General features: G+C 34.6%; 2 protein-coding genes across 4 annotated transcripts in view; one reads left to right on the forward strand and one right to left on the reverse strand.

The window, feature by feature from the left end:
- LOC110448270 (cell death abnormality protein 1-like) overlaps window positions 1–10,913 on the forward strand; it is a 164,468-nt gene that overhangs the window by 65,430 nt on the left and 88,125 nt on the right. The window lies entirely within an intron of this gene.
- Window positions 1–10,913, reverse strand: part of LOC110448268 (receptor-type tyrosine-protein phosphatase mu-like) — a 183,336-nt gene that overhangs the window by 6,392 nt on the left and 166,031 nt on the right. For all 3 annotated transcript variants that reach the window (XM_021494435.1, XM_021494437.1, XM_021494436.1), the window contains 13 exons: window positions 9,904–9,999; window positions 7,931–8,026; window positions 7,373–7,468; window positions 6,866–7,024; window positions 6,581–6,692; window positions 6,362–6,480; window positions 5,733–5,908; window positions 5,420–5,507; window positions 5,156–5,232; window positions 4,790–4,826; window positions 4,389–4,486; window positions 4,066–4,194; window positions 3,157–3,302 (listed from right to left, as the gene is read on the reverse strand). In XM_021494435.1, coding sequence (XP_021350110.1) covers window positions 3,157–3,302; window positions 4,066–4,194; window positions 4,389–4,486; window positions 4,790–4,826; window positions 5,156–5,232; window positions 5,420–5,507; window positions 5,733–5,908; window positions 6,362–6,480; window positions 6,581–6,692; window positions 6,866–7,024; window positions 7,373–7,468; window positions 7,931–8,026; window positions 9,904–9,999 — 1,429 coding nt within the window. The remainder of the gene's footprint in view (window positions 1–3,156; window positions 3,303–4,065; window positions 4,195–4,388; window positions 4,487–4,789; window positions 4,827–5,155; window positions 5,233–5,419; window positions 5,508–5,732; window positions 5,909–6,361; window positions 6,481–6,580; window positions 6,693–6,865; window positions 7,025–7,372; window positions 7,469–7,930; window positions 8,027–9,903; window positions 10,000–10,913) is intronic.

Below are 10,913 nucleotides of genomic sequence, written 5' to 3' on the forward strand. Positions count from 1 at the left end.
AGAAGGGGTGAGATGCCATACACATGCATTATACACCACAAGTCTGTAGGAGTTAACCACCGAGCATAAGGCATATATGAGCCCCATGTTATTTCTTAATGAATTGTTCCCACGTTTTTTTTTAACTATAAGCAAAAGCTGTATATAGGTGAAGGTCGAATAACTTCAGCATGTCGTTATTCTACAACCAACAAGTAGTAAACTGGTGATCTAAATAATAAAAAGCTACGAGTGTGTTTTTTTAAGGGGGCAAAGTATTGAGAGACACCTACCATCAATCAGAATGTGAATATCAAGATACTCATTTATTATAGTTTCGTGGAACATTATACAATGCACTGGGTAAAACAAGATTATTCTGGATAAAACACACTTTTCAGAGTGGGTAAAGTCAGGCCTAACATTCTAGACTAATTAGTAGCTTGAAATACAAACTGGGAATGCAACGCAAATTACTTGGAGCGCTGTCGGTCATATGGCCTTATATGAAGTGAGCATTGAAACAATTTACTAACGAGTTTCTAATACAATCATCATATTGGTTAATTGGGACTATCTTTCTTGGTACAATTTGTTTTCAATACGCATGTGTAGATGCTCTACCATAGTTACAAATTTGCGTTGCTAAGCAGAAAATATCCAAAATATGTTTTTTTAGACAGTTGCCATGGAGAAATTAAAGCCTCTGCATGTGACAAACAAATAATCGTTTTTACGAATGAACATTGGTATGGCAATGCTTAAGCATGTCAAATACCTATTTGTTTGCTGCATGCGAAGGCTTTCAAATATTGAAGGGTGTTTAATTAATTTCATTCAAAATGGAAAAATTTCAACCAAAAAAAATGCACGCAACAAACGAAAGTCAAACATTTCATTATGAAAATATATGCTTACTCCAATTATTTTTGATGACGAATATAACAACTAATTATAAATCCCCGATAAGGCCCTTAAAGTCCCTAGTCCTTTTTTATGTCTTGACCAAGACGTGCGAACCTCACTTAATGTCCGGCATGAGATTAGTTTGAATTTTTATCGACAGGAAAAACATCCAATATCAGATATTTGTCAGCGTGTTTTTACGTAACGATGGGGACAATTTGAGTCCCACCGTCGACTGATTTGTTTATATTTTCATACGAGATTAATTTACAGTAAGACATCCTAAATTTGAAAACAGGGACGTTACAAATCCATCTTCATTAGTCGTTTACCTTGCAGTTTACTCTAAACATAACGCCGCCGAAATCGAATTACTTATTTGTTAAAGAAGCGTTAGAAATGTATCTATTTGAACTTGCCATGTCTTTGATGTGCTGGACTTGTTGAATGCTAGCTGTGAACACCGAAATACGGCACCGGCTGTATGCTACCCAGGGAGTTTAGAAATATATTGCCTGGTTGCAAACTCCCTATAACCACAGATAATAATTTGTGAACCGCTTTGATACGACTTAGCATGTTAATGATTCACTGACCCTGGCAAGAGTAGACAACATTTCATGATTTTCAAGTAGTATTAAAACCAACCAAATCAAACAACAAAACACCGAAGCCTATGAATAAAATGAATAGCATTACAGAGTATGTTCTACGTAAGTGAACAGGATGATTGGCCTCGACCACAAGAAACTGTTTTATTAATAGTATCAGTATTGATTAATGTCCGTCAAGGGAACAATCGAAATAATCACATTAAACCAGCGCTGTAGTAACAATATATATGTATATATTTACATTATGTGTAAACCAAATTGCAGTATATGAGACTGTGTACTACAAGTTATAGTGATACGGTCAGTGTAGGAATACAACTGGTACAAGGTAAACAAACATGGCCGCCCGGTACTTTCGGTATCAATAGGCCTATAGTCGGAAATCATTTTGGGTTAGTTAGCATTTAGCAATATAGGTCATCGCAAAAAAATAAAGCAACTTGACAATTATGACAATATAAATATATTATAATATGTGTAGGTACCACAAAATTATTGTAAGCGCCATTCTAGATACGAAATTACCAAGTTTGTCACCGTCATCACACAGGGGAACGGTTTCGAGATTTTGAGTTATGCATAACATCAGTGAATAACCACAACACTAAAATTCAGCATTTCTAAAACCTCGTAAAAGTCCAGGGTATCGACAAGGTTTTAGAATGTGTATAAATACCCTTTTAAGTGTTGTGGTTTTTCAGTGATGTCATCCATTACTCAAAATCACGAAACCGAGCTCCTGTGAACGTCGTCTGCTAGCGATGCTAATCTGACCGATTAGACATGGAATCTATTTCAAACGGAATGTCCTTGGAATCATTATCACCTACTGAAAGGACCACTTTAATAAAAAAAAACGAGTATATATGCTGCTGAAAATAACGTAATATTCCAGTCGAAGGAAACATAAGCGGTTCCGAGGAAACAATCAAGTCCGTTCAGCGCCGCATCACTTCAAAATACATGTAATATATCAATGCGCGAAAAACAGCTTTAAATTTAAACCAGCAGAAGCTATGCAATTATTAACAATTTTTCAACATATAACACTCATATGAAATAAATAATACAGTTAAGTTTGTGTTCAAACCATTTTAATTGCGTGTGGTTTTAAATGACACGAGGGACTATATTATTTCTTCTGGAAATGTCGGCTGTTCTGGAATTTGAACTTACTGACGTCACTGATATGATAAGCGGGAAATGCAAACGTATTTTTGCTTCAGTTACTATACAAAACAAACTATATACATGTAAATGTAAATATAAGCATTTTACTGTTACCTAACGGGCGACATTCTATGTATCTGTCACCCAAATTGCATTCATATCGACTGTATACTGCATCTGGTAACAGTTCAATGCTTTAATGTATAGGAAATATAAGATCCAACGATGGCATACTGTACTATGACGTCATCACTTTCTGTATTGTCCTACATGTATCAACATAAATAAACAGATCCCCTGATGAACCTTTAATAAGGGAAAGAGCTAGGGGTACTAAGAAACTTATTTCATGTGATTTGTTTATATATGTATATTTGATTCAACAGCAAAAAGACTTGGAATGTATATTTTGTATCACGTTAAAAAAGACTGAAATACAATCAACAAGCTGGGCACTATAAAAGCGATACCATACAAGTTATTGTACCTGCAGTGTACAATCATCTGTCCCGTCAATTGTGTTCTGTATGACGTCACACGGCGGTCGAAAAGGACGAGCTCCAACGTGTCCGGAGTTCCATGGTCAAGCCATTTCGTAAAGTGAAAATGATGGACCTGACGCTCTTCCTTTGTCTACAGGGAGGACCGTATGATGCATTACAGTCAGTTATGAATAGCTCGCGAATTTTTATCATTTGCATCATAAACAATACACAATTTTCTATCATTTCTATGCATGTTAGATAGGGCTGCCCAGTGTAAGGAAGGGGTGTAAGAAAGTTCTATCTTACACCCCATTTCACGTGACGTGACATCACAATGGCCTTACAATGACGTGACGTCACGAAGGCAACGTAATGAAATTAAAACCTTGCACGATAAATTAATCGTACAAGTTAGAAATATCAACTTATTTTTCTCTGCAAACTCTGTTTGCGAATTTAGGGTATGGTTAGTCTTGTTGATAGATTCGTTTTTGTCAAAATAGCTCAGAGGAAAAGTTGATATTTTTAAAATGGTATCCAGTCCAAATAGATGTTCATGGTTTCTGAGGTTGTTCTGGTACATTTGAAGTGAGAAGAAGAGAATCATACCAGTCATGCCCAGGGGTGTAGGATAGGGAAATTATACCCTCGGGATTTTCAAAATCGACAAATCACTCGGCAAAGCCTCGGTTGGATTTTTTCCATCCTACACTCCTGGACATGAAAGAGTATGTCTATCTCATTTCAAAGTTAAATGAACTCAATACCTTTTTAAGAGTGATTGATATGTCACGGATGTCATAGAATGCTGTGAGTTATGATCAGCTCACGTATTTTTATGACTTGCATTATAAAGAACAAACAAGAATATTTCATGTTGGTTACATTATAATGTTAAATGAAACCAATACCTTTTTATGGGTGATTGATATGTCACGGATGACATAGAAGGCATAGGTCATCTCTCTGTCAAGTTTGAGCTCAAATGTCTGTGTAACAAGTGATTCTCCTTCATCAGGCCAGTATTTGTGACATTTTACCTGAAGAGATACCAAAGCGAGTTTACGATAAATATACAAAGCTTTACTTGCAGTGCACACATTCACAAGCAGGAGAAACATATTTACAAACCATGAACAATATCATATGGATTTTGTTTCTTTACTTTTTTATTCGAGCATTTTTAAGTGTACTTGAAAGATATACATGTACATTAGCATGATAAAATACATACATTGCGACCCTCTTTGAGGTTTGTCAGCATAACAATCTTTCCAGAATTCACCTGCCACACCATCCTCCAAAAGTCGTCTAGAGTGTTTGGCTTCGGTCCTTTGTACAACAGTGTTTATTAATTGGGACGAAATGACAATTATTATTTGACAAACAAATAAATTATGTCAATAGATTTTCCGAATAATGTTGATGTTTGTTTTGATATAGCTATTACATTTGTATAACAGATTGTCCCCCTTTGTTCAGAAAAGGCTTTGATTTATTTGTGTTCAGTTTGTGAGTTTTTATACAAACATTTATATTATTAATGTCGCTATTGATTGTTGTAGTTCAAACTTTTTTTTCAGTTGGTAGGATATAACAACATAAACAAATGCATTACAATGTATTGTATAATACCTTGACAGGCAATGTACGCTTTTTCGGTTTCAATACCCTGTAACATATCAATATAATGTAATATTGTAATTAATATAACATTAACACAACTTATTATACACTGTGCAGTAAAAAATGAAACATGATATTTCTTTTTTTAAAGTAACGTACTTAAAATTTAATGTAAAGTTTATCTTTATACCATGTCTAGATGAATTTCAACTATCACTTGTAACCACATTGGTTACCTTATAGTTTGTCAATAGCATGTCGTCGAACAGATATAACCAATGAAAAACAATTATCTTCACAGAACTATCGGCATTGCTTCTGTAGGTAGGTTACAATCAATATAAAAAAGCTCGATTTATCGGCCTACATACTTACATCGATATAATTTGCGTTGATGTAGCTTGTATCGGTATCCTTGCCGTTTGTATCTAAAAGGATTCTGGAATGGTCATCTGCAATATAGTTATATATCTACATGTAAACCAATGTATGCTAAACAAATTTTTTAGTGAATTCATCAAGTGTTTCTTTATCTATCATCATTTCATAATACTTTGTCCAAGCAGTTTAACTGATTAATATTATAAATCTGTTTTTGTAAAGAGTATCGATATTGAACACAAATAAACAGGTTCTTACATGGGAAAATTGTCTTGAATCTGTTCTTTGGTGTGTTTGATGTCTTTTTACCTGCCTCGTGTGGATGTACGGCTCCCCTTGAAAAAGTCTAAAAGCAATGTATTTATTAAGTAAAATATAATATATATATAAAAACTAAATCATGAAATGTATATTTGCTTGATACCAGTAGACATAGAGCGTGTTCAATGTTTTTAAGAATCAACCCTAATGATACATTTAATTCCTTCCTTATGCAATGATGTGCTATGATTTCTGATCGATATTGATATTAAATATCTCATTAAAAGTTGATGTACACATGTATCCATACCTGAAAATCCTCTTGAAATGCTGCCGCTTCATTTAGGATTTTGCTATCGATGATAGACCGCAGTTCATGAATAGGGACACCGGTGACGTCAACGTTGTTATACACGACGTCATCATCAGCGTTTGGGTAAATGTAATGTACGTTTACGTAAACTTGTCTGTCTTCACTTGTAGTGTCTTAAATATCAAACACATGTATTGAAGAAACACAGGAAACTTGCGGAAAGTATCGTACTTACATTTGTATGTGTACCCGTTTATTTCTATTATCAATATCCCTTTACGTATTATACATATCTGTCTGAAATAATCCACTTTTGATCATAGAAAACATTAATGTGTCTATCAAACATGACATTGTGACACTAATAGTCATCTCTCCCGTAGCTACAACACAATACACCTGTGTTATATACCTGCACACGCTGTATGCAGGGATACGCTGATATATGGAATACGACAATGACTTATAATCAAAAGTAAAATGTATTGCTACTGCTGCAATACTAAGATACTGTTTGACCCACTAAAATATTATCCTCGACATTAACATAAAGCAAAAAGCGATGCAGATAACAACTTACTTAATAATGACAGTAATATGTGGTAGCCTATATGTAAAACCCTTACCTCCACTTTTCGATTGATTGGCTGGCGTTTCAAACGGGATTGGTAAAGACTCTACATTTCCAAACGCCTTGCCTCTGCCTTCAAGGTGATTTTCTTCTTTGTGTTTTGGTAATCGTTTCCTACAGATACAGACATGAAACAAAATCGAAATGTTAACGATCAATAAATATCAAAATATCATCTACCAAGGTTCACAATACAATTACCATGAATGCATACCTTCTAAGGATGATGACAGTTGCTATAACAACAAGAACAATCACAATCATTGCTCCAACACCAGCCCCAGCGTAGGTTCCTGTTTGGTCGCCTGAGACTGACATCAACTTTTCTGAAATGAACACATGTGTGCTGATAACTCCTCGTTCAATTTATATAAAATTTCACTATGGTTTCGTTGTTTTTATATATACATTTTTTTAAACAAAATCTACATAAACTGAGTGAAATATCATCAGTTATTTGTTTTGAAAATAAAAAAGAGACAACATAAACACAAAATACTTGTAGTGCACTTCTCTCCTTCCCAGCCATTTTTACACCCGCATGTTCCGTGTGTCATGTCGCGACATAAGCATTGTCCGACAGACCTTGTGCATGCCAAAGCACTACACTGCCCGCATTCCTCTTCACAGTCAGGTCCAAAATATCCACTCGTACAAGCTAATAATACAAATAGAGGTAGTGTCATTGTATCCAAATATTGAGTTCGGGTATGTACTAATAAACATAATCTCTACTGAAATGGATTACAAAATTGCGAAGCTTTTAGAAATTATCTTTTGAAGCAAACATAAAATATTTTACGAAAAATATACTGCAGGTGAAATATTTTGATGATAATTGACGATAAAGAAATGAAACAAAATGTACATGATTCATTGTCTTTTTACAATAATAGTACGTAATTTGAATCTTACACATTAAACTATCTTTTCTATACATGATTAATAGCTCAGCCATAGATACTTTGACAACATGTTCTGTACGTTATTGATATGTCCACTGTACCTATGCACGTTCCGTTGTTCTGTTGGCATTCATCATTGTTACAATGACCAAAACATGACATACTGCAATTTTGTCCAAAGAAACCAGGTTCACATGCTACAATACAAATATTTCATATTTTACACATAACACAAAACGAATAATATTAAAAGTTGTCCCGGAAAATCCAACTCTAAATTCCAGAAATATCAATGAGTTATTAAGATTATTTTGCCTTTAGATAAACAAGAAATATTAAAAATTGTATTAGTAGAGTCCATATTAAAAGTCGTCATCTAAACGGACCTTAGTTTTACAAATGATGCATTAGATAGAATGTCCAATCCCATAATGCACTTACTAAATAATATTTGGCAAAATCAGAAATAATAAGGAACCATTGCTATCTCATATGCCTGCATCCATATATACACTGTACGTCAATCAATTAAAGGACACAGCGACCGGAAAATGAAACTGTTAACACATAAAACGTAATTAACGTAGCCTAGTATATCACCAAAGAGGTTTAATGATCGACAGAGAGAAAAGCTGACTCTATTTGCGGCATCATTTTACCTGAACAATCCCCGCTACTTCTGGCACATAGTGAGTCTCGACAGTGCACCGGACAAGTCTGCTTACAGTCAATGTCATACAGCCCGGGTCCACATTCTAAAACACAATTAAACGGATGCATGTTTTGATGTCTCGTTAAAGCAATACTTATACAACATGGTTATTTTAGCAATTATATTTACTTTGCTGTAGGAAGTGTACAATGTAATATATGGATATATTTGTTATTTGGTTTATGTAATTATTGTGCTAATAATTCCCTTTAAAAAAAATCTCTTGAGGTTTAATACAAAAAAATCTAGTAAACTGAGACCTAAGTTTGCTATACCTCAAATTCAATTACTCTATTTTTTCTATGCCGAAACGAAAACTGCGTTTCAAAAACGGAATATTCCACGTAACAAAATACTATCGCATGCATTCGTTTCTCGGCGATAGGTAAACTGAGAAGTTAAAGGCAACTACTAGTAGCACTCAACTCTCACCTAATTTGCTCTACCGAATCAGCGTTATGTTGGTACTTGTTCATCTCAACATATTCTATATAAGTCAATTTTATCTTTACTTCCAGGGAAATCTTTTTTTCCTGGATCAACATCCATTTGTCGATGAAGGATGATAACAATAAATATAGTACAGTTGTGGGATCGCACAACGTTACACGATGTGCCATGTGCGCACGGTGTGTGCACTATGTATGCCCGATGGGCGAACGATTAAAATCTGGACGATTATTGCTTGCACACACTTGTGAGGACGATTGACAAACGTTGAGCGAAGACAATCGTGGTTGGTGTAAATCGGAAAATGGCTTAGCAATATATACGGCATCGTGTTGAAACAAATCACTTGATTTTTAAGTAAATTTCTATATTTAAGCTACATGTATCAGCTGATCTTTCTACACTTATCTATATTTTCTTTAATATAAAAATGGTTTTATAACGACCTAAATCGAAACATGTAAAATAACACATATCGACACGGTCACGTTTACAGGTAAGCATAGCCACTTTGTACCTGTACCTAAACCATCGTTTTCCCCCACCCGGGGTACTAAGACGAATGCAAATAACAAATGCTTAACGCCCAGTTGTGTCATACGGTATCCCATATCAGCTCCCTTTGTCAGGCACAGGCCAGGTGAAACTCCAGTCAATCATCAATATGTTATTTATCTGTTCTGTTACCTGGGAACTAAACACATTCTTGATAGTCTAATAGTCTGTATAACAGGCATTGTAAAATTAAAATCTTAATTAATTTGATGAGAAATTTGTATACCGTTTTCCTTATTCCATACGAGGGTTCGGGATATTTTTCGTTCCGTAATATTGATCACCTAATTGTACCAAATCGTTCAATTGTGCGGAGAGAAGCGCACAACTGGGAGAACGATTGTTAAATCGCACAGTTGTGCGCACCATGTGAGGACGATGTGCATACGGTGTGTACACGATCTTTGCACGATGTGAGCACACTATTTTTGGTGCATTGTGCGGTCACACAACTGTCTTACATCTATGTCAGAATATGTATACAAAATTACAAAAAGAAATCTGAACACATTACAACTGCCTCAAGTAGAATGTATCTGGTCAAGTAATATTCGGGACTTAAGGACCAAAAACGCTATTGAGATGTCGTCGAAAGTTTTTGTTAAAAACGCAACAACAAATGCTTGAATAATAATGAATATTCCACTAAAAAAGCCGAGAAGATCATTGAAAAATTTCATCGGCTTTGTTTTATCATATTTTCGAAAGAAAACGTCCCAAGCGGCTATTCGTATACATAACTCAAAACGTATGCTTAATGCAGCAAGGCTTTGATGTAACAGTAACTTTCGCGATAGTATAAAATCCTTGTTTAGTTTAATGACCCATTTAAGGACTCAAACTAATGAACGAGAAACTTATAATGATATTATTTTACTATTGTATCTTCGTCTGTACCATGACATATCATCATACCTGTACATAACCCACTGGTCTGATTACATATATCCCCTTTGCAATTGGACGGGCAGCTTGTGTTGCAGATATCACCATAATATCCAGGTATGCATGCTTTCATAAAAAAAACCCATAGGCAGTCATTTGAGGTTAAATACATACATCGTTAACTTTGCAAAAAGGATAGATAAGTGACTTGTTCAACCTAGACTTTACTAAAAGAGACACAAGCTAGAACATAACATATATTATATACTTTACATAAAACTCCCTTGAAATACAGAGACAATAGTCTTGTGTCTATCCTCAGGTAATTCAAAATCTAGTCAAACATATCAACTTATATAAATAATTCAACCACATAACTTTGAGTATACATAACGAAAATATAAATACCTCTGATTAGATTTGTAGAAATGTCTTACATCCTTTTCATGCCCTTGACAGTTTTATTATACATGCACAAACATCAGAGAATTCCTCAAACATGTATTTTGACTTAAATCAATTCCAATGACAGAGTCATCATACATGTACATTTCCCCTCATATTATGTACATGTGTTGTTTTCACAACTAAACCGATCACACTTTATCCCATAGAAGCCGTTCAAGCAAGCTAAAAGTACACAAATAAGTGAAGCCTAAACTTCGGTCTTCCATTTCAATCGTTATACATTTCTTTGTGTGAAACATTGAATACGACAATACTGTTCAGTTAGAAAACAAACCCATAGATTGCTCTAAAAGCAGCAATAGCACTTATGCTACGACATACATTTGGATAAATAATGTCACTTATTTCCCCGTACCTAATCAGGTTAGCCGTTTGATTATCTCAAATATCTATTAGGTTTCTAGATCATAATGCAAATGTATGCATTCTGCACACACAAGAAACGTTAAACCATCACATTCCTAATGAATTATTTCATACTGCATTTCTATTCAAAAAAGATAACAACAGTTAAACATAGGATAAATTTCTAAAACTCTAAAACAGTTTTGACTTCAAGACATGGTAATCCC

The sequence above is a fragment of the Mizuhopecten yessoensis genome, unplaced genomic scaffold (genome assembly GCF_002113885.1).
Source record: "Mizuhopecten yessoensis strain PY_sf001 unplaced genomic scaffold, ASM211388v2 scaffold3963, whole genome shotgun sequence".
In the NCBI taxonomy this organism is placed as follows: domain Eukaryota; kingdom Metazoa; phylum Mollusca; class Bivalvia; order Pectinida; family Pectinidae; genus Mizuhopecten; species Mizuhopecten yessoensis.